This window comes from Pelophylax lessonae (assembly GCF_965119305.1).
Source record: "Pelophylax lessonae genome assembly, chromosome: 1".
NCBI classification, from domain to species: Eukaryota; Metazoa; Chordata; class Amphibia; order Anura; family Ranidae; genus Pelophylax; species Pelophylax lessonae.
The window spans coordinates 661,326,055-661,353,694 of record NC_138768.1 but is presented as its reverse complement, the minus strand read 5'-3'; the positions used below and the strand labels follow the sequence as shown (position 1 = coordinate 661,353,694).

At 42.8% G+C, this 27,640-nt stretch overlaps 1 protein-coding gene across 1 annotated transcript; it reads right to left on the bottom strand.

Annotated features, from left to right (window-relative positions):
- Window positions 1–2,627: 2,627 nt before the first annotated feature.
- Window positions 2,628–27,038, bottom strand: LOC309544468 (uncharacterized protein). The gene is made up of 7 exons (XM_082243379.1): window positions 26,733–27,038; window positions 21,056–21,132; window positions 19,446–19,501; window positions 16,990–17,059; window positions 7,469–7,560; window positions 3,434–3,506; window positions 2,628–2,832 (listed from the first exon to the last, which is right to left on the bottom strand). The coding sequence occupies exons 1-7, from the start codon at window positions 26,990–26,992 to the stop codon at window positions 2,687–2,689; spliced, it is 774 nt and encodes a 257-aa protein (XP_082099505.1). The 5' UTR covers window positions 26,993–27,038; the 3' UTR covers window positions 2,628–2,686.
- Between the last annotated feature and the right edge of the window lie 602 nt (window positions 27,039–27,640).

Genomic DNA, 27,640 nt, shown 5'->3' with positions numbered 1-27,640 from the left:
ATTCCAACATTTAAGAATATCTCAGTTCAAGGCGATGCTCTTTGAACCCCACTTTTTTTTTTTTTAGCAACGGTTAAACCTTTGTGTCCAGGATGTCAGCTGAGCTCTGGTGAAAATCCCTAACAGCCTTAGCAACACCAGTTAGTTAGACCTATCCCTATCCAAGTCAGTTCAGTTTAATCCAGCTTTACCAACACCTATATAATACAGTTGTGCTCATAAATGTTTATACCCATAGCTGAATTTGTAAAATGTTACCCATTTACACTGACCGAACACCCTACTGTAAAGCATAGAGTTGGATCTCTGCTCTTATGGAGGCGTGTAAGCTACAGTGGTACAGGGAATTTAGTTAACATTGAAGCCAAGATGCATGTAGAATATTATTGGAAAATATTAGGGAAAAATTTGCAATCATCAAGCTTTGTATGGGAAGCAATTGGACTTTCCAATATGACAATGTTCTGAAACACAAAGCCAAGTTAACCCTAAAGTGCAGTGACTGCAGCATAAAAAAAGTGATTGTTCTGGAGTGGCCATCACAATCTCCTGACTACAACATTACTGAGCCACTTTGGGGAGTTCTCAAACATACAGTACAGTTCATATTAGACAAACCAAAACTTTACAGGACCCGGAAGTTTTTCGCCCAGAAGAATGGGCAACTTTTCTATGTAATAAAATAAAGAGCTCCATTCACAAGTATCACCAAATACTGTTAGCCATCATTGATGCTAAAGGAGGCTATACTCAATACTAAAGATTAAGCAAAATTTTGAACAGAGAAATTTTATTATTTTGCTTTATTGAAATAGTTAGCTAAATGATTGTCCTATTCTATAACGCCTAATAGTTTACATGGAATCACATTAAAATGATATAATGTATAATAAATGTGTTTGGTCTGATCATTCATATTCCACATCTTATACATTTTCCCAGGGGTATGGAAACTTATAAATCCAACTGTATATCCCTTTCTGAGGTTGTGTTTTGTGTGGTTTATTTTCAAATTTGAGATAATTCTTAACAAGAATGAGCAATCTGCTTGTTGTTCAGATCTAGTGTAATGTATTTATGTCTTTCAAAGGAAGTAATTACTAACTAAGGGTATATTCATTGCTACTGCTAACTTTTCTTTCTGTCTTTATGTGGTCTGTCATTTTTTTTTTCCTCTGGCTTCAGTTATTTTTAATCCACTGACCTGACCCAGAACAGGTATGCAGATCAGGCATATGTACGACTGTACTGTTCCACTCAATTTATGCTCATTTTGGGTCAATGATTTAGAAAGTTATGATGTTAGAAACAGCTAGGCTTTCAGAAGGATGACACAGATGGTCAGCTACACATTTCTCTTTGTACAGGTAACCTTTAATAGATACTTTGTAAAGGAAGAAAAAAAAATAACCATGTAATACTTACCTGCTCTGTGCAATGGTTTTCCACAGAGCAATCCCGGTCCTACTCTTCTCGGGTTCCCCACTGGCGCTCTGGGCCCCTCCCCTTTGCCACATGCCCCCATAGCAAACATGTGTGTGCTCACTCTAGAGCTGGTTCTCTGTGTCGATAAGACACAGAGAGTGCTGATCAGCCCCGCCCGGGCTCAGTCCTCAGTGGCTGTGATTAACAGCAGCTGGAGCCAATGGCTCCTGCTGCTGCATCTCAGCCAATGAGAGTAGGGAGAGACCCAAGTAAACCGCTGTTCTCGAGCACATTGCTAAATCTAGATTGGGCTTAGGTAAGTATTAGGGAGGGCAGTGGGTGGAGCTGCACACTGAAGGTTTTTTACCTTCACAAAATCTTCAGCCTTCAAACCTTCACTTTAAGCAGTAGCGGGCCCCCCATTGGGGGTGCAGGGGCACTGCCCGCCCATCCATGCATCTGGCCCCCTAATCTACATGCAGGGCGCCGGATGCATGGATTCCAATAGGGTTTTTTTTTTTTTTTTTTTTTTAAGCACGTGATCAGAGCCAGAGGCTCTAATAGGCTTCAAAAAAAGGGTGGGCTTGGGGCGCAGAGCACTGCGCTCTGAGCCCACCCAGTTGTATGACAAAAGCGAATGAATATTTGCTATTATCACACTGATTCTCCTCCCAGCCAATCAGGAAGCGAATCCTGAGACCCCTTTTCCGATTGGCTGAAAAGAGAAGCAATTTTACTGGCCATTGGCCAGGAAGAGGGAGGAGACGCATGGCCGGAGGAGAGTCACAAGCCACTCAGCGATCCGGGAAGGAGGAGGTAAGAATGCTGGCTGTCCGGCCGTTCCGCGGGAGGGGGGGGGTGGATTTGTCTGCCGGCTGGCTGGCAGAAAAATTGAGGAGAAGCATATTAAAAGTAACATATGACCTCTTAAAGGCCCCTTTGTCACGAGTTGAAGTAATGCCTGTGTAATTTTGAGGAACCTCAAGTCGCATCAAAGTCACACCAAAGTAGTGCAGGGACTACTTTTAGAGTCGCAAAGATATGAATGGTACTCATTGGAAATCATGGGGTACAACTTGTCATGTGACTTTGCAGTCCCAAGTCACATGACAAGTCACACAAGTGTGAAAGGGGCCTAATACCGTCTGACCCACTGACCCAGTAATAAGTATTTTTAGAGGCAAGTACAGGTTTACTTAAAGATAACCCCTTGTGGAGTACATGGTCTCAGGTGGACCTATGAGTATGCAGCAGAAGTGACTTAAAGTTCTGATCTCCATTCAGGGTGTATGAGATACTCTGCTCTGTATGGCCTGCGGACAGAAAGGGATGTAGTCTTGTCTTCTGATGTTTGGGATTGGTGAACCATAGACAATGTGCTCATCAACTTTTCCACTGCTGCAGTTTCTGCAATAAAGAATTTTATTAGTGGAACATTACATGTATGGGTTAATGGGTTTGTTTTTGATGCAATACCAAGGTAAGCCACAACATAAACTGATATACAGTACATGTTAGCAGCAAACATACAGTGCATTGCAAAAGTATTCAGCCCCCTTGAACTTTTCGACCTTTTGCCACATTTCAGGCTTCAGTCTCTCGATGTGCAAAACTGATAGAGACATACCCCAAGCGACTTACAGCTGTAATCGGTGGCGCTACAAAGTATTAACTTAAGGGGGCTGAATAATTTTGCACGCCCAATTTTTCAGTTTTTTATTTGTTAAAAAAGTTTGAAATATCCAATAAATTTTGTTCCAATTCATGATTGTGTCCCACTTGTTGTTGATTCTTCAAAAAAAATTACAGTTTTTTATCTTTATGTTTGAAGCCTGAAATGTGGCAAAAGGTTGAAAAGTTCAGCGGGCCGAATACTTTCGCAATGCACTGTATGTGTTGGAATTATCACTAGAGTGTATTTCTGTTCATAAAATCATAGAGCTTACTTAAATAGTACAGGCCTTTAATGTGATTCCCATAGAATTGTAGTTATTGCAATATTATTTACCTTGTGGTCCAGCCTTCAGTAACCACTGTTGTGCTGAGGATTTAAATTCAGGTTTCACTTTCTCTGATAACCTCTGTTGTTGGAAAAAGAAGAAATTGTGACTGTGGATAGGTGGAGCACATTTTATAATACATTTTCAACCAAAAATTCAGACAAAAAAAAATAGTAATGGGTATTTGAAGTGAAAACCTATTTTGCTAACCGTTTTCTTTGTTTTTGGATTGTTATTTCTACACTAGCTTCTTTTGGTTCTAGACTCTAGCTAGTCATCTAGTACAATAAACCACCTCCATCATAAATATCTTAACTCAAGTCTCCATAAATAAAATCCTGATAACATGTATACAGTATATATCTATATCTTTCAGAAAAGCTGTACATTCTACCATTTAAAAAGCAGTCATTGAGTTCCAGCCAGGTGGCGGCAGTGCATTGGCTTCAGAAGGCGCATCATGGAGAATGATGTCATTGGTACACAGCAGGCTGGAGGAAGCATTTCTGCAGTATTTTCTCAGCAAGTGATCACTCTGTAACTGTAAGACATTGTGAAGATAAGCATCTGCAGCAAGCTTTCTGGTGTTCTTAGAGTGCTTCTGACCTTCTCGGCTACTTTTGTATTTATTTTTTTCTTAAATTGATTGGGAGAAAAGTGGTTCTGACACAAGCATATTCCTGTTATACAGAGCGTAACTTTCCTCAAAAGGCAAGCAATAACAGGAGACAAAGCTGCATGAGATAACATGTTTGTACAGTTAATAAATTGAATGCTACTGTGAGGGCAACAGGATTTACAAGATCGCATTATCTATGGGCTTGCATTGTCGTCAAGGAAGCTCAGTAGATGCTCAACATGGAAGATGGACAACAATATCATTTGTTTTCTGGAAAGAAATTGAAAAACAAAATTTGTAAAGCTAGGTATACTTTAAAGTGGAACTTTACCCATAACAACCTAATAAAGAATAATGTTCTTTAGCAAGGAACATTCCTCATTAAAAATTATGCTACCAAAATTAGTGTGTATTGTAAATTGCCTCCAGCATTGCTCCTGTTTCTTCTTGCTGGAGGCTGCCATTTTTCTAAAGCACAGAGCACCTAAGCAGCAGTAAATCTTTGGGCTGTCAGCAGATCGGCCTCTGATTTTCGGCACAATGCTAAAAATGGAGAGCAAATAGGCATGTGCAGAGCAAGGTAAGACCATGTTTTACTGGATTTCAAATAGTATAGGCACCTTTTTTTTTATAGTTTTACATAGCTATATCTGCAAAAGGTGCAAGCCTTAAGTAATCTATCGGGATTTCCTACTTCTAGAAAATACCAAGAGGTTGGGAAATTTGAGAAGGGTGGGAGGGACCGGAAGTATTCTTTTCCTGAAGGTCTCTTTAGTGAAAGAATATTGGCAGCATTCATCATCCACTGGGTGAAGATTGTGGCCTAACATTTCTAATTCTGGTCACATAACTTTAAATTGAAGCACTGTGGATCTTGTTTTTTTTTTTTTTCAAACGACAGGTAAAAAGTTCAGCAAAAAGACTTTCTGTAAAGCATAACTCCAGCCAAAAGCAACAAGGTAAAAATGAATACTTGCTCCATCATACAAAACTCCCTGTGAGACAATACAGTAGATCCTTCTTAATACATACGATCAATACTGTGAAGCTGTGCATTCCTGCCTATTGGAGAGATGCCACCCCACCCACCTTATGGTAGTGGCTTGCCCATCTGAACAGATTGGTGAAAATGGAGGAGCTGGTCTATGTGGACCAGGATAGAATTTCTGCATTTAATAACACATGGGCGTGTTGGTTACACTTAAAGACCACAGAGGAATGCAAAAGCCTTTTAGACCAGAGCTTACAATTGGAGGTCCATTAGACGTCTTTGAGGGTGACCGCTCTATAATGGCTAGTCCCGTGGCTGGGTCTGAGCTGGTAGTTGCCATCCCTTGCAGTCTCAGCTATGTTCAGCCATGTTTGTTCCAACCAGTTCATCCTCTGGGCATAGAGGTTAAGGGCTTGGGAGAGCAGATCATGTTGCCTGGTTCTCCCACTCTGGGTCGTTACTCGCCCTTACTTTGGGACTACTGTCTCTTTCCCCCTTTCTTTCTCTAGAGTATCCTCCTCCTTTTACTATTCCACTATCACTCCGCCATTTTTTCCACTGAGCAGGCAGATCCACTTGGACAGATTCTGTTCCATCTGAAAGGGGCCTTAAAGGTTTAGCTTTGTTGGACAACCTGTGATTATGATTCAACTGTTTAGGTTTGAGTACGGAATTTGAGTCCATCTTTTGTACGGAAGATGGTATTTGCACTTGATATGCTTGTTTTGTCTTTGAGAAATCTTCAGTAAAACTTAACTATGGAAAAAAATAAATAGCCTAATAAAATGAAATAATAAAAGCAACTTTTGCTGTCATATTTGCCCTCAATCCAGAGATTTCCCCTGCATGACTAACCCCTCTGATGACTAACACCCATTCAACCCACTTCTTCTGAGCCCAGGTTTTCCTGGACCTGTCCCCCAGCCTGTGACTGGACAGTGAAAAGAGAAGCAGCACAATAACGAGATTCTCTCTATTTCACATTGGTTTCTCTTCCTATCAGCATGCTTCTTGTTAGCACATGGACTGATTCAGCTACAGGTCGGATACAGACACAATGCTTGAAAAACCTTTAATGAAATCTTAATGATTACATGACCGCTATAATGTGTGTGTTGTTTTTTTTATCTGCCTAGGGTTCCGCTTTAGGACAAATTCACAATAGATGTGTTAGGGCTAAACTGGCAGCTACTTCCAACACCGTTCTAAATCATAGACAATGCAAAATATCTTGTTTCCTAGGCTGTCAATCACACCACAGCAAATAACCACGTTGCAGTGCTGCTGTGGTAAATAGACTGAATTGAAATATCACTTGTGGCATTTCAATAAAGTTTTGAGAAAAAAGTAAACAGTATGCAATATGTTAGGATACTATGGCTATTAAATCCCACTCCATATGCCAGGAGAAAACAAGGACAGTTCTGTGCTAATAAAGATTGTTAGGAGGTCTTCTCCATGGATTCAAAATAATTACATAAACTATTTATATATACATAGCGAATGATCTGTCAATTATTTTGCCGTAGTTATAAAACACTTTCCTGGTGTCAACATGGCAGCATACATGTGAATGTATGCTGTCATGGATTGGCGCCAGGAAAGGAAAATTACAGTAAATATTTTATACAAATTTCAGTTTTTGCCAGGAAAGTTATGGTATTTGATGCAATGTTCTGCTTTTTCTGTCTGGATTCAACCAAATGATTGATTGAGCCTGCTTTGCTAGTGTTAACTACATATCTGTATTGCTCACTGTTCTATGGTAAATCAAGGTCTGTGACATTTATCATATTTTTAAAATTCCAAAAATGACAGTGGCCAGCCTGGTCAGTATAACAGGTTTGCCAATTTCAAGTACCAAGTAACGTTGCACCAATACCAGTATTGGTGCCGATACTGAGCATTTTCACATGCTAATGCTCTGATACTAAAACCGATACCTTCAGATTTGGTTCACATATGTGCAGGCCGGTTTGCAGTGCAATTACAAAGCCTGTCAGGTGTGATTTTGTTCAGCGGTTCAGGTGCGGTTCCAATGTGAATTGTAGTGTAGGAAATCGCACCTGAACTGGACTGAAATCACACAGGACTCTTTTTTCAAATTGCACTGCGGCCGGCCCACACACATGTGAACAGGCTATTAAAACCCACTGTACCACACGTAAAAACTGATGTGAACTGATGATTCTGCAAGTGAAATCTGTGCGGTTTTCCCATCAGTATTCAGGCATGTATGGTGTGAATGAATCCTAAAAAATCTGTCATGTGACACTAAAAATGGGTATCGGTAATTGGTGTTTGCGAGTACTTGAAAAAAGTACTCGTACTCGGTCCTAAAAAACTAGTATCGATGCATCCCTAGTACCAAGCAAATGATTTGTAAGAATATTAAAATAAACATAAAAATAAAATATAAAAATAAACTTTTACCTGATATAGGGTGTTCCTTCTTTTCTCTGTGTTTATGCTCTCTTCCTGTTTTGAGCTTACAAATGTTATCATTTTCTTGATAGCATCACAATCTGCATTGTTGATCAGAATAAATAAGTAGATTTGAGCAGCAATAATAAGACAAATTTGGTATTCAGCATATACTGCATCTGTGTTAAAGTTCTCTGTAATCCACCACAGTCAGAATCCTCACAGGGTCACTGGGAGTGTGCTTCCTGTGCTGTGACATCCCCTCTTTCTTCCTCTGCTTTCTATGTAGCCAAGCACATTCAAACATCCAAGACAGATATAAATTTCTGGAAGAAACTTTCATTTTTGTACTTGAGAAAAGTTTACTTGCACACAAGCATGCATTCCAGGATTAGTGAAAAGTTGAGCGGACAGGTATTCTACATCTCTGCTTGGATGGAAAGGTGAAACACTAAGCAGATAGTTTGTCTCCCCTATCTGTTTCATTTTCAAGTTTGACTGGGGCATACCTTTTATGGAAATCCTTAATGGTTTTTCTTGAACAATCATATTTTACATTTGTTTTTTTGTATATATTGTAATATATACAGAATATATATATATATATATATGTGCACAGTATCTCACAAAAGTGAGTACATCCCTCACATTTATGTAAATCTTTTATTCTATCTTTTCATGTGACAACACTGAAGAAATTACACTTTGCTGCAATGTAAATTAGTGAGTGTACAGCTTGTATAACAGTGTAAACGTGCTAGCCCCTCAAAATAACTCAACACACAGCCATTAATGTCTAAAACTCTGGCAACAAATGTGAGTACACCCCTAAGTGAGAATGTCTGAATTGGGCCCAATTAGCCATTTTCCCTCCCCGGTGTCATGTAACTCGTTAGTGTTACAAGGTCTCAGGTGTGAATGGGGAGCAGGTGTGTTAAATTTGGTGTTATCTCTCTCACTCTCTCATACTGGTCACTGGAAGTTTAACATGACACCTCATGGCAAAGAACTCTCTGAGTTGATTTACATAAAGATGGCCTAGGCTATAAGAAGATTGCCAAGACCCTGAAACTGAGCTGCAGCACGTTGGCCAAGACCATACAGCGATTTAACAGGACAGGTTCCACTCAGAACAGGCCTCACCATGGTCGACCAATGAGGTTGAGTGCACCTGCTCAGCGTCATATCCAGAGGTTGTCTTTGGGAAATAGACATTTGAGTGCTGCCAGCATTGCTGCAGAGGTTGAAGGGGTGGGGGGTAAGCCTGTCAGTGCTCAGACCATACGCCGCACACTGCATCAAATTGGTCTTTATGGCCGTCATCCCAGAAGGAAGCCTCTTCTAAAGATGATGCACAAGAAAGCCTGCAAACATTTTGCTGAAGACAAGCAGACTAAGGACATGGATTACTGGAACCATGTTCTGTGGTCTAATGAGACCAAGATAAACTGTTTTGGTTCAGATGATGTCAAGTGTGTGTGGCAGAAACCAGGTGAGGAGTACAAAGACAAGTATGTCTTGCCTACAGTCAAGCATGGTGGTGGGAATGTCATGGTCTGGGGCTGTATGAGTCCTGCCGGCACTTGGGAGCTACAGTTCATTGAGGGAACCATGAATGCCAACATGTACTGTGGCATAATGAAGCAGAGCATGATCCCCTCCCTTTCGAAGACTTGGCCACAGGGCTGTTTTCCAACATAACGACCCCAAACACACCCCCAAGAGGAACTAGAAAAGGAGGACTCTCACGCTGTTATGGGGAGAAATGTCAACATATGACGTGTTTAGAGGGAGGGAGGCTGCAGGTAGCACTGGTAGTTAATCCTTAAACTACAGAGAAATAGGGGTGTGGGGGATGCCCCATTTGAGGATGCCCCACAGATGCTCAACAGGGTTTAGGTCCGGAGACAAGCACTACCTCACACACCTACACCCCCAAGATGACTACTGCTTTGCTAAAGAAGCTGAGGGTAAAGTTGATGGACTGGCCAAGCATGTCTCCAGACCTAAACCCTATTGAGCATCTGTGGGGTATCCTCAAACGGAAGGTGGAGGAGTGAAAGGTTCCTAAAATCCACCAGCTGCATGATGTCATCATGGAGTCATGGAGGAGTGGAAGAGGACTCCAGTAGCAACCTGTGAAGCTCTGGTGAGCTCCATGCCCAAGAGGGTTAAGGTAGTACTGGAAAATAATGGTGGCCACACAAAATAGTGACACTTTGGCCCAATTTGGACATTTTCACTTAGGGGATTACTCACTTTTGTTGCCAGCTGTTTAGACATTAACCACTACGCACTGGGCACTTAAATCCTCTTTCTAACCAGACCATATTTCAGCTTTCAGTGCTCTCACATTTTGAATTATGAAATTTTCATCCTTTTTTTCACACAAACATCATTCTTCTGGTGGTATTTAATCATCATTGAGTTTTTTTAATTTTTTGCGCTATCAATTAAAAAAGACTGAAAATTTTGTAAAAAAAATGCATTTATCTTCTTTTCGGTTTTAAAATTTTGCAAATTTTGTAATTTTTCTTCATAAATTTTGGCCAAAATTTATACTGGTACATATCTTTGGTAAAAATAACCCAAATAAGTATGATTTATTTGGTCTTTGTGAAGGTTTTACTGCCGGTTCACACTGATCCGACTTGTCAGGTGACTTGGTCGCCTGACAAGTAGCTTCCAATGCTGTGCAATGGAACCTTTCTAATCAGAGCGACTCAAGTCGCTCCGACTTAGAAAAAGGTTCCTGCACTATTTTTTTGCAAAGTCGGAGCGACTTGCATTGACTTCTATTATGAAAAGTAGTTACAAGCCGCGCTGAAGTCGCGCTGCACGGGCGACTTCATTAGTCGCCTGAAGTCGGGGTGGCTTCGAGTCGGATTAGTATGAACAAACTCTTAGAGTCTTCCAGCTATGGTGCCAATCATTAAAAATTGATCACACCTGATGTACTGATAGCCTATCTCATTTCTTGAGCAGAGGCGTACCTAGGGTCTCCAGCGCCCTTGGCGAGGAACTGTATCGGCGTCCCCCGCCGATACAGAGAGAGGGGGGGTTTTACAGGGAGAGGGGGGCTTACAGAGAGAGAGGGGGGTGACAGAGAGAGAGGGGGGGTGACAGAGAGAGAGGGGTGACCAAGAGAGAGGGGGTAACAGGGAGAGAGAGGGGTGACCAAGAGAGAAGGGTGACAGTGAGAGAGAGGGGGTGACCAAGAGAGAGAGAGAGGGGGTGACACAGAGAGAGGCGGGTGACAGAGAGAGAAAGAGAGAGGGGGTGACAGAGAGAGAAAGGGGGGTGACAGAGAGAGAGAGGGTGACAGATTGAGAGAGAGGGAGTGAGAGAGAGAGAGAGAGGAGGGGTGACAGAGAGAGAGGGGGGGTGACAGAGAGAGAGGGGGGGGTGACAGAGAGAGAGAGGGGTGACATAGAGAGAGGGGGGTGACAGAGAGAGAGGGGGTGACATAGAGAGAGGGGGGTGACAGAGAAAGAGGGGGTTACAGAAAGAGAGAGAGGGGGTGACAGAGAGGCAGAGGGGGTGAGAGAGAGGGGGGTGAAAGAAGAGAGAGAGGGGGGGTGAGAGAGAGAGAGAGGGGGGTGAGAGAGAGAGGGGGGTAATAGAGAGAGGGGGGTGACAGAGAGAGAGAGGGGGTGACAGAGAGAGAGGGGGGGTGACAGAGAGAGAGAGGGGGGTGACAGAGAGAGGGGGGTCCCCCAGTGAGCTTTGCCTGGGAGTGGAGAGGAGGTTGAAGGAGTCTCACCGTGCTGAGCGGTGGTATGGGCTCCTCTGACAGCCCCAGTGCAGTCCCCATCCCCAGCCTGCCGCCGAGCTGGAGCCGATTGATGATGTCACGTGACTGCTGACCGGCCGCATGTGTGGGCGGACAGAGCTCCAGAGAGCCCGCACTGCCGCCTGGATTGGACACAGGGCTCCAGGATTGGAGTCGCACGCTGCCTGGGGGCGCCGTGGGTGCAGGCTGAGCAAAGGGCGCAAAAATCACTGCTAACACTGCCAAATTTTTTGCGCCCCTCCTCAAACTGCGCCCCTGGTGGGCGCCAATCTGGCCAGCCCCTTGGTACGCCCCTGTTCTTGAGACACTATGAAGCGATTAAAGTACAAATACCCCCCAAATGACCCCTTTTTGGAAAGCAGACATTCCAAAGTATTTAGTAAGAGGCACGGTGAGTTTTTTGAAGTTGTAATTTTTTTCCCACAATTCTTTGCAAAATGAAGATTTTTTTTCACAAAATGGTCATATTACCAAATTATTTCTCACACACTGTATAGGCATACTTGCAACTACTGTATAGGCATACTTGCATGTGTGGGAATTTTCCACAGCCTGACTACATACAGAGTCAGTCCAACATCCAAGTAGAACCTCCAGGTGTTCTAGGAGCACAAATTACACCTATCATTTCCTGACAGCCTATAACACTTTTGAAGGCCCTGGAGCACCAGGACAATGGAAACGCTCACAAAATGACCCCATTTGGGAAAGCAAACACCCCGACACATAATCTAGGAACCATAATGCGTCTTTTGAACATGTCATTTTTTTCCACAAGTTTTTGGAAAATGTGGAAAGAAATAGAAAACGCATTTTCTACACACAAAGTTGTTCATTTATAAGATATTTCTAACACATAGCATGTACATAGCAAAAATGACACCACAAATACATTCTGCTACTCCTCCTGAGTAAGGCGATACCACATGTGTGACACTTTTACACAGCTTGGCCACATACAGAGGCCCAACATGCAGGGAGCACCATCATTTCCTGACTTCCCATTAAATTTTTTTGTGAGGCACTGTAGGGCACTGATAAGCACTGTAGTGGCATGGATGTGGCCCGGATGAGCAATGATGTGTCATGGATGTGGCACGGATGAGCTCTGATGTGGCATGGACGTGGCATGGATGAGCACTGACGTGGCATGAATGTGGCACGCATAAGCACTGACATGGCATGGATGAGCACTGACGTGGCATGGATGTGGCATGGATGAGCACTGACGTGCCATGGATGAGCACTGACATGGCACGGATGTGGCATTGATGTGGCACAGAAGAGCACTGATGTGGCATGGATGTGGCACGGATGAGCACTGACATGGCATGGATGAGGCACAGATGATCAGTTATGTGGCATGGATGTGGCACAGATGAGCACTGACGTGGCATGGATGAGCACGGATGTGGCGTGGATGAGCCACGGATGAGCACTGATGTGGCACAGATGAGGCATGGATGGGGCATGGATGTGGAACGGATGAGGCACGGATGAGGTATGGAGGAGGCAGAGGATGAGTGCAGCTCCGCCCTCTCTCCTCACACACTGTATTGATCATTGTAAATGGTACTAAAATCCGCGCTTAGGATAAGAGGTTTAGGCTGCTGCCCACCTCAAGGTATGAAATACTGATTAGGTGAAACAAAGGTGAGGTAGATGGCGCTGCTGTGGGTAGGTAAATAAATGAATAAATGAATAAATATATGGTATCTAAAACCAGGAACAAAAAATAAATATATTCACAGATGGATAAAACCCAAAATATGCAGTAGGAAATTGCAAGTGCACACACTATGATAAAATATAATAATATAAATATCCTGCAAAAGTGCAAGTGATTGTGCAAATAATGCAAATTAGAAGAATATATTTATAAAAGAAAAGTGCAACAATTGGCGTATATTAGTCAGTGAAGTATAACTGACTAAATTGAAAAAGGGGTGTTAAAAATAGGTGAAAATAGGTATATGGAGCAGTAAAATTAAGGTGCAATTGTTGAAAAAATATATATTTCCAACCACTAGGTGCAAATAAAGTGCACAGTAAATAAAGTTAGATAACTGATAAAAAGGATCGCCAAGTGAGGGATTAAGTTCTGTGCAACAATAATGTAAACATAAATAAATAAATGCAATCAATATATTATAAAGGTGAGTCCAGTGAACAAATCTCAAGTGGTAAGTGTAAATAGTCCGTATGTAGGTGCAAATTAGTCCATTTAATAAGTGGATGGTGATTCCTGTTAACTAAATTATTTCTCAGGTGGTCCTTTTCTGGGGGTGCGTGTGAGAAAAAGAAGGTGCTCCCCTCTCAATTCAGCCTGCACTCACCGGAAATTCCTCACCCCTACAGGGGTACAAAGCGTTGTATCCTTTTAGGAAGGAAGGGGGTTTTTAGGGACCTCTTGCAGTCAGGACCTCCAATATCCTCAAACAGGGACACCTCTCCACAAATGGTATGAATCAATAGGGTCCAAGGGGCATCAGTAATGCATCAAGCAAAGGAGCGAAGTACCGGGCCATATGGAGGAAAAATAGGTCTCACATAGTGAAGTATTGTAAAGCTGTATATTTATTAAAGTAAAAGAAAGGTACTCACATTTAATGAGAGACAAAAAAAGCTTTAAAATCGTGGAGCCGCAACAGCCAGGTTGGTATCTAGCGGCCGTGGCTTGAGTCTGCACTGCAGTGCACACTGGTTGCTAAGGCCAGCCCGATTGGCAGCTAGCAACCAGTGACGTTAGCAGAGCAGACCCAGGATGCACAGCGCCACAGCGGAGGACTCGGAGGAGGATCCTCCTCCTCGTCGGCTCATCCTCCTCTCCTCCATCTCGACCCGACTGGCTCCACCTCCACCCACCTCCTCCCATGCGCAGCTGAGCCGTTGTAAAGGTAAGGCTGCCACGGCCCACAGCCTGCCAGGCTGAATCTGATTGATTAAATGATATCTTATTTTTTTAACTCTCTCATGGCTGGCAATGATGATGATCGAATCGATGACACAAGAGTCAGACAACTCTGTCCTGGAGGATATACCTTTCTATATATATTGGTCCCTGTAATATGTATATAGTAAGGTATATCCTCCAGGTAGTAGTTGTACTCTCTTGTAGTATAGTGTTCCCTGTAATGTGTATATAGTCTATATATATATTACAGGGAACACTATATACTACAAGAGAGTACAACTACTACCTGGAGTATATACCCTACTATATACATATTACAGGGACCAATATATACTACAAGAGACAACTAACTGGAGTATATACCTTACTATATACATATTACATGGAACACTATATACTACAAGAGACTCTTGTAGTATATAGTGTTCCCTGTAATATGTATATAGTAAGGTATATACTCCAGGTAGTTGTACTCTCTTGTAGTATATATTGGTCCCTGTAATATGTATATAGTAAGGTATATACTCCAGGTAGTAGTTGTACTCTCTTGTAGTATATAGTGTTCCCTGTAATGTGTATATAGTCTATATACATATTATAGGGAACGCTATATACTAGAAGAGAGTACAACTACTACCTGGAGTATATACCCTACTAAATACATATTACAGGGACCAATATATACTACAAGAGACAACTACCTGGAGTATATACCTTACTATATACATATTACAGGGAATCCTATATACTACAAGAGACTCCGGAGACTTTCCCTAGGAGAGCCGCCTTTACTTCTACTGGAGATCCCTGATATACCAGGGACGCTTGGCTGCATCTTCCTGGCATGTAAGGAGCTCCGGTGACACCGGTCGGGGACACACAGCGATCCCTCTCTGACTTGGGGCTGTCGGGGCCTGGAAAGCTGGGCTGCTGCACCATGCCCCGGCTGTAGGGGGCGCCACTGCCGGCACAGTGAGGATGCCTGACAAAATGTACAGCTTCTTAAACATCGGGGACAACGTGTCCCTCTATGCGGAGGGCTCCGTCAATGGGTTCATCAGCACCATGGGGTGAGTACCGGGCACACAGCCTGACATTGCATTCATGGGGGGGGGGGGGGGGGGGGGATATCACTGCCTGTCATGTTTACATTTATTATATATATTATCGATAACTTGCATTTTTATTCACGTGTGTGATTGTGTAGGCAGGGGGCCCCAGTGCATTGCATTGCCCAGGGGCCTATAAGGCTCTTAAGATGGCACTGAGAAAGGGGCCTTATGGGTTACTGCAGTAAAGAATTAAAATTTGAGAAAAACACTGTTGAGACAAAATAGACTCGGGCAATAGAAATAGACCACATTTGTAAAGAACAAAGGTGTTTAAAGCACTATGTTCTACAGCTTACAAACAAGAATGTGTTAGTAATTAAGCATATGCTCAAGGTTGAATCACCTAGTAAAGTACTTTGTTTCCATAACGTAATAATGATAAGTCTGTTTGTAATGAAGGATTTGAACATCAGGGAAGATCTTTCAATTCAGCTAGAAAGAACAAAATAATATGCTATATTGTCAAAAGTATTGTGACTCCTGCCTTTGCACATATATGAACTTTAATGGCATCCCAGTCTTATAGTCTGTAGGGTTCAATATTGAGTTGGCCCACCCTTTGCAGCTAAAGGTCAGGCTAGTCAAGTTCCTCCATCCCAAGCTCGCTCATTCATGTCTTTATGGACCTTGCATTGTATACTGGTCCAAATCATTTGGTGGAGGGGGGGTTATGGTGTGGGGTTGTTTTTCAGGGTTTGAGCTTGGCCCTTTAGTTCCAGTGAAGAGAACTCTTAAGGTGTAAGCGTACCAAGACCTTTTGGATGAATTCATGCTCCCAACTTTGTGGGAACAGTTTGGGGATGGGCCCTTCCTGTTCCAACATGACTGCACACCAGTGCACAAAGCAAGATCCATAAAGACATGGATGAGCGAGTTTGGGGTGGAGGAACGTGACTGACCTAAACCCAAAAGAACACCTTTGGGATGATTTAGAGCACAAATGCAAGCCAGGCCTTCTTGTCCTACATCAGTGCCTGACCTCACAAATGCACTTCTGGAAGAATGGTCAAATATTCCCATTGACACACTCCTAAACCTTGTGGACAGCCTTCCCAGAAGAGTTGAAGCTGTTATAGCTGCAAAGGATGGGCCAACTCAATATTGAACTCTACAGACTAAGACTGGGATGCCATTAAATTTCATGTGTGTGTAAAGGCAGGTGTCCCGATACGTTTGGTAATATAGTGTATATAATAATATTTTTTTTCATATGCAGAGTCTTTATTTTACCAATAGACAATTCATACATGGAAAAAGAATTCCAGAGCACTGTGGGTCATCTAATTAAACAGCGCAGCTGAAATTGTCTGCCTTGATTGTCCCCTATCAGACTGTAACAGACAGAGCCATCCTAAAGTTTGAGTCACTTCTGTTTCTTTTGCTCATGCATGCAAATTTCAGCTTCAGTAACTGTAGTCTGTAAACAGGGTTTTACCGACAAATAAGACAGCAGAAAACATGAAAAAGATCCACCTTCTGGAAGGATAGACCCCCTATTCACCCCTAAAGTCAGTGAGGTGTACAGAAACACAGTAAAAGTTGCTTGAGTGAATAAAACTTAACTGATCAAATAATCCCACAAATCATCCACTCTATCCTTATGTTCCTGTCATTGGACTATGTCGATTTCACATGAGAATAGCCATTACACTGTATGTAGTTTAAAAAAAGGAGGCCTTTCCTAATTTCCAAATTTTCAAATAATTGTTACCTCTATCACTTGCCAGTTTTAGCCAAGCCTGAGCTGCTGCATTGGAATCCATATCACGGAAAATATGGACCTATGGAAAAAATGATAGTAGAATGCTAGTTACTACCGTAAAGTCCTTTTATACTCTTCTTAATTCAGCAAAGTGAATTCTGATTGATTTGAAGGCCCCTTTCACATAATCGGACTAATCAGGTCTGTCTGTCCATTTTTCAGGCGGACCTGATTGTGCCACCCATTCTCCTCTTTGGTCCGCTGACACCCGTCTGGCATCTGATCAGACAAGATCTACTGAAAATAGTATCGCCATCTGTCCAGCGGGTCGGATCAGCATGTCTATTTTCATCCGATCTCCCCATAGAGGAGAGCGGGACTCTGAGAGGTCTGTCTCTGCACAGTGAGCAGAGACAGACCTGTCATCCATCTGCACAGCGGGAATCAACGGAGCGATCCCCGCAGAGCTAGCGGAGTCCTCCGAGCAGATCTGCCCCGTGAGAAAAGGGCCTTATGGCTTACTGCAGTAAAGAATTAAAATTTGAGAAAAACACTGTTGAGACAAAATAGACTCGGGCAAAAGAAATAGACCACATTTGTAAAGAACAAAGGTGTTTAGAGCAATATGTTCTACAGCTTACAAACAAGAATGTGTTAGTAATTAAGCATATGCTCAAGGTTGAATCACCTAGTTTAAAGTACTTTGTTTCCATAACGTAATAATGAAAAGTCTGCTTGTAATGAAGGATTTGAACATCAGGGAAGATCTTTCAATTCAACTAGAAAGAACAATATAACACACTATATTGTCAAAAGTATTGTGACGCCTGCCTTTACACACATATGAACTTTAATGGCATCCCAGTCTAAAGGCCCGTACACACGATAAGAAATTCTGATGTGCAGGCTATATAATTTTTGTCGTCCGTAATACAACGTCCGATTTTCATCTCATTAGTACAGATTTCGACGGAAAAAATCTTAAGAGCAAGACTAGGCATGCTCAGAGATGAAAGAACACATACAAAGCAATCCAACACATTATATCACTTCTGAAGTAGAAATCTGTCGTACGGGAAAATTCGTATGAAAATAACCTTTTCACTTTCCACATCAGACTAGCATGACACAAAAAACAGACGACAGATCGTTCAATAATCTGATCGTGTGTACGGGGCTTAAAGAGGAAGTAAACCCTCCTCTGGAACTTTTACCTATAGGAAAACAAAAAATAACGGAACAGAGCGCACACCGCCCTAGTGTAACACCATTTATTTGAATCTGAAGAATCTGAAGAAGGAGGCTACATCTCCGAAACGTTGTCCTTAGCAACCCCATGCAAGTCATGCTCTGGGTCCCGATCGGGGAGTCTCCCTCTGCTTAACCACATTGTCAGTTTCTCTGAGCGGCTACAGCATCCGGCTCCTAGAGGGTGTGCGGCGGCGGCTGGACCGTGCGCAGGCGCACCACATCGAGTCTCCTTGAGTAATCCGATGCGGTTGGCTTAGCCGTACGATACTCACTGATCAGTGCAGGACGAACAGCTGAGCCGCCGAGGCTAGGAGGAGAGAGCCCTGTAAACATCATCGGGGGATATTTATTTCCATGCATGACTTCCTATCTGTTTGTGAGTACCTATTTTTATGGCTTCTATTAACTTCAAATAAATGGTGTTACACTAGGGCGGTGTGCGCTCTGTTCCTTTATTTTTTGTACAGCTTCTTTGCCTCATATCCCATGGAGGGTTAGGAGAGCTGCCACGCTTCATTCATGTGTTTCACCACAGGCCATATTACAAGATTCCCCAGCTTGAGAATCAATCTCCAGGATCTGCGCAGGGACTGGTAATGTGTGTTTTCTCCTTACCTATAGGTAAGCCTATGATAAGGCTTACCTATAGGTACTGTAAATATCTCCTAAACATGTACCGTTTAGGAGATATTTACCTTACATGCAGCCAGCGACGTCACTGGCGCATGCGCTCTGAAGGAACGGCCGCTGGTGCCAATCTTTCAGAGCCCCATGCCGTGACCGTCAGCTCCCGCGCGCATGCGCAGGAGTGACGTCACCGCGGCTCCGGCCAATCAGATGGCCGGATGCCGCAATCCCGGAAGACGGGCGACTGGACATGTCGCCCGTCATACAAGTAAGCGGGCGGCACGGCAGGGGCTCGTTCTAAGGTAAGTATTTCATAATGAGCTAGTATGCGATGCATACTAGCTCATTATGTGTTTCTCTTTCGGTTAGCAAAAAAAAAAAAAGAAATGGTATGGGTTTACAACCTCTTTAAGACTGGGATGCCATTAAAGTTCATGTGCTTGTAAAGGCAGGTGTCCCAATACTTTTTACAATATAGTATATTTAGGAATGTAAATTATTTCAAAAGGTGTAGCTTTGAATAGTTAGCATATTACCATAGATATGAAATGATGCCTGCTGTCAAGACTAGCTCTTCTGTGCTATACCTGGTTGTTGTCTTCAGAGAGCGTCCGTCCCAGGTCTTTCTTCACAGTGGCATTTCCTGCAAATTGTAAGATAAAAAAAAAAACTCATCAAATAGTTATCCATCAATGAATTATTGTAAAATAATAACAGGTACAGAATTCTCAATCTGGATTTCTTGGTACATATAAAAGTTTAAATTATCTTCCTACAGCACGCCTATTAGGCGCCTTTACAAAGTTCTTTCTGTATTCCTGCAATTGAGCTACTGAAATATGATTAGAGTAACTGTTGGTAGAAAGTACAGTCGTGGAGGAAAAGTTTTGGGAATGACAAAAAAATTAATTTTCACAAAGTCTGCTGCCTTAATTTTTATGATGGCAATTTGCACATACTCCAGAATGTTATGAAGAGTGATCAGATGAATTGCAATTGCATAGTCCCTCTTTGCCATTAAAATTAACTTAATCCCAAAAAAAAAAAATGTTCATTGCATTTGTGAAAAAGGCTTCAGGGCGCCCAAGAAAGTCCAGCAATGGTCAGGACCGTCTCCTACAACTGATTCAGCTGCGGGATCAGGGCACAAGCAGTGCAGAGCTTGCTCAGGAATGGCAGCAGGCAGGTGTGAGTGCAGTGAGGTGAAGACTTTTAGAGGATGGCCGGGTGTCAAGAAGGGCCGGAAAGAAGCCACTTTCCACTCTCCAGGAAAAACAGGGACAAACTGATATTCTGAAAAAGCTACAGGAATTGGACTGCTGAGGACTGAGGTAAAGTCATTTTCTCTGATGAATACCCTTTCCGATTGTTTTGGGACATCTGGAAAAAAACCTTGTCCGGAGAAGAAAAAGTGAGCACTACCATTAATCCTGCGTCATGTCAACAGTAAAGTATCCTAAGACTCTTCATGTGTGGGGTTGCTTCTCAGCCAAGGGAGTGGGCTCACTCACAATTTTGCCTAAGAACATCCTCCGAGAGCAACTTCTCCCAACAATTCAAGAAAAGTTTGGTGACGAACAATGCCTTTCCAGCATGATGGAGCACCTTGCAATAAGGCAAAAGTGATAACTAAGTGACTTGATAAACAAAACATCAACATTTTGGGTCCATGGGCAGGAAACTCCCCAGACCTTAATCCCATTGAGAAATTGTGGTCAATCCTCAAGAGGCGGGTGAACATAAAAAACCCCCACAAATTCTGACAAATTCCAAGAATAGTTTATGCAAGAAGGGCCTGCCATCAGTCAAGATGTGGCCCAGAAGTTGATTGACAGCAGGCCAGGGCGAATTGCAGAGGTCTTGAAAAGGAAGGGTCAACACTGAAAATATAGATTTTTTTGCATAAACTTAATGTCATTGTCGATAAAAGCCTTTGACACGTATGAAATGCTTGTAATTATACTTCAGTATACCATAGTAACATCTGACAAAACGATCTAAAAACACTGAAGCAACAGACTTTGTGAGAATGTAATATTTACATTCTCAAAACTTTTGGCCATGACTGTAGACAGTCAAGAAGATATTGACACTTATTAAAAAAAAAAAAAAAGAAAAAATGAGACACAATTTCTCCGGGAAAGAATGTGCAATTGTGTACAATGGAATATTGGTAGATGCACACTTGTGTACGTACCTTTTTCTGTTGAAGGGTTTCCTTTCTTACAGTTGTAAAATCCAGGCTGGTTAAGTAGCGTGGTTACTAAAAATATCCTAAAATACACCAAAATTAAATGTGGGTAAATATCCAGTTCCAGCATGGAAGCACTCTTTAAGCGGTAGTAAATTGTTTTAAAAACCTCAAAATCTCTCCCTGCAAATTAAAGGCAAATGTGCTAGTATGGTCCAGTCGTCTATTGGGACACACAGGTCACATAAGGCAGCAAGGGGAAGGAGAAGGGGCCAGAAATTACGGAGATCGCCGTGCAGTGATCTTACCAGAAAGTGGGAACAGATACCTGTCAAACTCAGGTACCCTCTCCTCCCCCAAAAAGTGCCAAATGTGGCAGTGGAAGGGGGGGGGGGTGAACTAGCGGAGCTTCCCCTTTTGGGTGGAGCTCCACTTTAAATTATCCGTGTAACTTTTCTGCACATATTGCTACTTCAAGTAGATATCTATTCTTGGCACCTATGAGGAGATCTATTGCAATATTATTTCTTTACTTATTTCAGCAGTGGGGGTATCTTGAAGAGAGATTTGATAGCTTTTTTTATCACTGGACATTTTTAACCACTCGCGGACCGCCGCACGACTATATACTGCGGTGGTCAGCCCCTCCTGGGCAAAGTGACGTACCGGTATGTCGCTCGCCCATGAGCCTCTAGAGGGCGAGCCCGCGCCGCCGGAGGCGCGCCCCCGCTCGTTCCCTGACATCCCCGCGCGAGTGACCGGCGGCTCCGATGTCCTCCGGTCACTCGCAATCTCCCGCTGGAGAGGGAGAAAGGCAGACGGCTGATGTAAACACAGCCGTCTGTCATTCTCCCTGATGTAACTGCAGAGACTATACGATCCTGCTATCTAGGATCGTATGTCTCTGTGGTTACATCACAAGCCACGCCCCCCACAGTTAGAATCACGCCCCTAGGGATACATTTAACCCGCTGATCACCAATAAAGTTAACCCTTTCCCTGCCAGTGTCGTTTTTACAGTAACAGTGCATATGTATAGCACTGATTACTGTAGTAATGTCACTGGTAGTCCCAAAAGTGTCAAAAATGTCAGTCAAGGGTCCGATCTGTCCGCCGCAATGTCGCAGTCCCACAAAAAAAACCTCAGATCGCCGCCATTACTAGTTAAAAGAAAAACAATAAAAATGACATAAATCTTTCCCGTAGTTAGTAAACGCAATAACTTTTCCGCAAACCAAACAAAATACGCTTAGTTTTTTTTTTTTTTTACCAAAAATATGTAGCAGAAAACAAATTGGCCAAAAATGTTAAAAAATTTAGATTTTTCATTTTTTTGGGGGAATTTCAAATGTGAAAAATATTGTTATTTTTTCAAAATTGTCGCTCTTATTTTGTTTATAGCGCAAAAAGTATAAATCACACAGGTGATCAAATACCACCAAAAGAAAGCTCTGTTTGTGGGGAAAAAAGGATGTCAATTTCATTTGGGTACAGCGTCGCATGATCGCGCAATTGTCCGTTAAAATCACGCAGTGCCGAATCGCAAAATAGGCCCTGGTCTTTGAGCAGCCAAATCCTCCGGGGCTTAAGTGGTTAATGTGTTTATAAACCCAAGAACAAACATTTTATTTACTTCAGCTTATCAATCCCTAGATGAAGTGGCTGCATTTGTTTTCCTTTTTTTTTTTACCTACTCACTTTAATTTACTTAACCACTTGACGACTGCCCACCACAGATTTACTGCAGCAGGCAGCCGTTCCTGGGCAAACCAGCATAGTAGTACGTCGCTCGATCAGGAGACTCTAGGGGGCGAGCACGTGCTGCCGGCGGCGCGCTCCTGCCCCCGCCCCCAGTGCGTGTGACAGGCGGCTCCGATGGCCGCCGGCCACTCGCGATCTCCCCCCCCCCCCCCCCCGCTTACAGAAAAGGACAGTAGGCTGATATAAACACAGCCGTCCGTCCTTCTCCCTGAAGTGATCACAGAGGCTATGTGATCCTGCTATATAGGATCACATGTCTCTGTCATGATCTCAGAAGCTCAACCCCTCCACAGTTAGAATCACTCCCCTAGGCTTACATTTAACCCCTTAATCACCTATACTGTTAACCCCTTCCCTGCCAGTGTAATTATTACAGTAACAGTGCATATTTTTAGCACTGATTACTGTAGTAATGTCACTGGTATCCCCAAATGTGTCAAAAATGTCAGTTAGGGGTCAGATTGCTGACATTACTAGTAAAAAAAAAAAAACTGTAAAAATTACGTAAATCTTTCCCGTAGTTACTAAACGCAATAACTTTTGCGCAAACCAATCAAAATACGCTTATTGCAATTTTTTTTTACCAAAAATATGTAGCAGAAAACAAATTGACCTAAAATGTTAAAAAATTTTGATTTTTAAATTTTTTTTTGGTAATGTTATATAGCAGAATGTTGAAAATATTGTTTTTTTTTTTTCAAAATTGTAACTCTTTTTTTGTTTATAGCGCAAAAAAAAAAGAATCGCACAGAGGATCAAATACCACCAAAAGAAATCTCTAGTTGTGTAAAAAAAGGACGTGAATTTTATTTGGGTACAGCGTCGCAGGACCGCGCAATTGTCTGTTAAAGTAACGCAGTGCCGAATCGCAAAATAGGGCCTGGTCATTAACCACTTGCCGACTGCCTAACGCCGATCTACGTCGGCAGTCAGCCCCTCACAGGCAAAGTGACGTAGGGCTACGTCACTAGCTTGTGAGGGTCTAGGGAGCGAGCGCGCGCCCCCGGAGGCGCGCTCCCTCTCCCACGTGGTCACGGACCCCCCCGCGCGTGTGACCAGCGGACCCGATGTCCGCCGGTCACTCGGCGATCGGCGGGGGAGAGGGAGAATGTCAGGCAGCTTGTGTAAACAAGCCACCTGTCATTCTCCTTGCTGTAAAAACACTGATCACACGGATCTACTATGTAGATCCGTTGATCAGTGTCCTTACAGCTCAAGCCACAGCCAATCACAGTAGAAAGCACGCCCCTAGGGGCACACACAGCCCCTCCCTCCCAAATAAAGTTAACCCTTCACTACCAGTGTATTTTTACAGTAACAGTACATATATATAGCACTGATCAGGGGCGTAACTACAGGGGTTGCAGGGGTTGCGATTGCACCTGGGCCCCATGCTCCAGGGGGCCCGTGCAGCTCCCCTGTACACCTGGATAGGAGGAGGGCCAGGGGCAGCATGTAGAGAAATCACTGCCCTCCTTTTTCCTCCTGTAGCTGTAGGAGGAAAATGAAGGAGATTGGTTCCTCTTTATGCTGCCCCCGCCACTCCTCCTATCCATTTCACTTGTGTTCTGCTGTTTCTGGGCCCCTGTGTGCTCCCCTGGCCCCCCCCCCTACTGTGCTGCCCCCTCTTCCCTCTCCCGTCGGCTGCTGCAGGGGATGTGTCACAATTAGAGAACCAGGAAGGGGTCGGTAAATATGTAATTTACCAGCTCCTTCTTTTTCTGAATGGACAGAGTCATAGCCAGTGACATTGTAAAAACAAAATAAAATTATAAAAAATAGTACAATTAAAATGCCAAAAAGAAAACTACTGACACCAGTGGGTGAACTGCTAGGATCGCAAAGGTCACAGTTGCGACTGGGCTTTGGCATTCCACTACCGTGGGGAGGCCCCAAGATGGCAGGAAGTTGTGCAAAGGGTCCTAAAACAAGAGTAAAGGGCCCCAGGATCAGTGGGAAGAGCCCCAGGCTTGAAGGGAAGGGCCCCAGCCAGGGGTCCGGGGGGGGGCCCCTTAATGGTTTCTTGCACCGGGGCCCTGAAGGTTCTAGTTACGCCTCTGGCACTGATTACTGTAGAAATGTCACTGGTACCCCCAAAAGTGTCAGAAATGTCAGTCAAGGGTCCGATCTGTCCGCCACAATGTCGCAGTCCTGCAAAAAAAATTGCAGATCGCCGCCATTACGCGTAAAAAAAAAAACAACAAAAATGACAAAAATCTTTCCCTTTGTTAGTAAACGCGATAACTTTTGCGCAAACCAATCAAAATACGCTTTTTGCGATTTTTTTTTACCAAACATAGGTAGCATAAAACAAATTGGCCTAAAATGTTAAAAAATTTTGATTTTTACATTTTTTTTGGGGGAATTTCATATAAAAAAATGTGAAAAATATTGCTATTTTTGCAAAATTGACGCTCTTTTTTTGTTAAAAGCGCGTGATCAATAATCGCACAGGTGATCAAATACCACCAAAAGAAAGCTCTGTTTGTGGGAAAAAAAGGATGCCAAATTTGTTTAGGTACAGCGTCGCACGACCGCGCAATTGTCCGTTAAAGTCACGCAGTGCCGAATCGCAAAATACCCCCTGGTCGGAATGGGGGTAAAATCTTCCGGGGCTTAAGTGGTTAAGCAGCAAAATCCTCCAGGGCTAAAGTGGTTAACTAATTACTTCATATACATTTGTTTTCACCTGTTATTTCTCCAAATAACCTTTTTCCGATCTCCTCATGTCTAAGCTTTTTTTCTCCACTGTATCTACTGGGGGAACCATAGTTTGCTGGCCTTCAAACATATCTTGCCTCTGCCTCAGTTACATGGGGGATGGGGAATTAGTCGTTTTTAGAGGAATGATTACAGTGCACTGCACAAGAAGGGACAAGAACACTGCATCATTGCATCAACACTGATTTTTTGTACTGGTTGAAAATGTTTTTAGCCTGAAAAATGAAAATGAATGCAGCCGCCACATCTAAGGATTGGTAGCACAGTGGCTAAGTGGATAGCACTTTAGCCTACCCGCACTAGGGTCATCGGTTTGGATTTCCAACCATGGCACTACCCATGCCTTCCAAATTTTTAAAATGGGAATGAGAGACACCTAAGTATATAGGCATAGGACACACCCCATGTCACACCCCCTTAAAAAGGAATTATACAAAAACATGATTAGTTAAACCCACAAGTGCTGTGTTTACCACTACTATTCCTTTATATTGACTTTTAAAACTTAAAATGCAGACATTAAGAAATTGAATTAAAGGTTTAGCACTAGGAAACACTTTTTGAAAGATAAAATGTGCATTTTATATACAACTATATAGATCAGACCAAAATGAGGGACAAATGAGAAGGAAAGAGGGACAGAGGGACTTTGTTCCAAATCAGGGACAGTCCCTCAAAATCGGGAGCTATGGCATTACCTGCCTAGGGTAAGACATGCTGATAGGTAAATTGGCTCCTGTTCAAATTGGCCCTAGTATGGATGTTAGTTTAGGGGCCTTAGATTGTAAGCTCATTAAGGGCAGGGACTGATGTGAATGTACAATATATACTGTATGTGTAAAGTGCTGTGTAAATTGACGGTGCTGTATAAGCACCTGTAATAAATAAAATCATCTGCAATGTATCAATATTTTGTTCTTGGGTTTAGTTATTCTTTAACATTTTGCCATTAGTTTCTCCTATAACCACCCTTGACAAAATTTGCATGGAATGTTCACAATGCTTACCTCGCATGGTGACAGTACCACCCAGCTAGGCTAATAGTAGGTAGAAATATGATAGACTATACCTAATCCTAGTGGATTTTGTTGCACATTGCACTTCGGGACCACTTCCCTCTAGTGTGCAAATATTTTTTCTGCCTTTCTAAAGCCCCAGTAGAAGTTGTCACACACATGCAGCAGTAAAGGGTACCCCTTACTCAGGCGGGTGAGGTTTGTTCTTCCTTGTGGGCGAGCTGGGTCTCATTACTGGCTGACAGTGTTCATCCAGGTCCTTACTTCTGTATTCACCAGCATACACGGTGGCACTTCTGGCTTTTCTCATTGCCTGATGACTGTGCTGTAGCTGAGCTCTGTGTCTGATCTCTTCATATTCTGTAGGCACAGGAGTACCTTGATGATAGTTATGCCGAACAAATGACTGAAAGTTGGCATTGTGGTAAACAGAATAGCTGGCCATCTTAGAAGGCTAAAAGAGCCAGTGGTGTCTACCGAGGATAGTCTAACAAGTGTTTCCACTGTCACTATTCTTCCTTACAATGATCAGCTCTGTTGTCTTTTGCTGCCAGGCAACTCCACTGCATGGTAATTGACACTTGTTACTTAGTGACAACTAAATCAAAAGGAGTACTAGAGCAAACATTACATATCAATTACTGAGCAAAGGGAAAACTAAGTAGGCAGGCTTAGCACAGACAGATAATTATTAATGATCTCCTTTCATTAAAATAAATGTCCCTTCCTGAAAAACAAAAAAAAAACTTTAAGGTAAAATGTATAATGATACCAACCCAAATGTACCAGGATTTGAAATGAAAACAAAGTAAAAATTTACGGTAAACTTCAAACAGAACTTAATTTACATTTCTATGTTTAAAAACCTTTCCCTCTCCCTTCATCTATGAAAAATAAATTTACAAATTACTACTCATACTCTCCACACCCCAGTGCTGCCTTCTGAGTCCTCCTCTGTTGTCCTTTGCTGGTCCTCTTCCAGGTTGAATGACAGCTATTGTCACTCGTCCAATTCCTAAGAGCCTTGGCTACTAAGGTTGCACCCCTGGGCTCACATTGGATCACAGTATAGACCCACCATCACACATCAAAA

Excerpts from the sequence above, each read along its gene's own strand:
- LOC309544468 (XM_082243379.1), bottom strand. The coding sequence starts at position 26,992 with ATGGCCAGCTATTCTGTTTACCACAATGCCAACTTTCAGTCATTTGTT. Across the intron at positions 21,133-26,732 it reads AACAAACCTCACCCGCCTGA|GATATTTTTAGTAACCACGC; the intron begins GTAAGGGGTACC and ends GGTGTATTTTAG. Across the intron at positions 3,507-7,468 it reads GAAGGAACACCCTATATCAG|AGGTTATCAGAGAAAGTGAA; the intron begins GTAAAAGTTTAT and ends TTCCAACAACAG.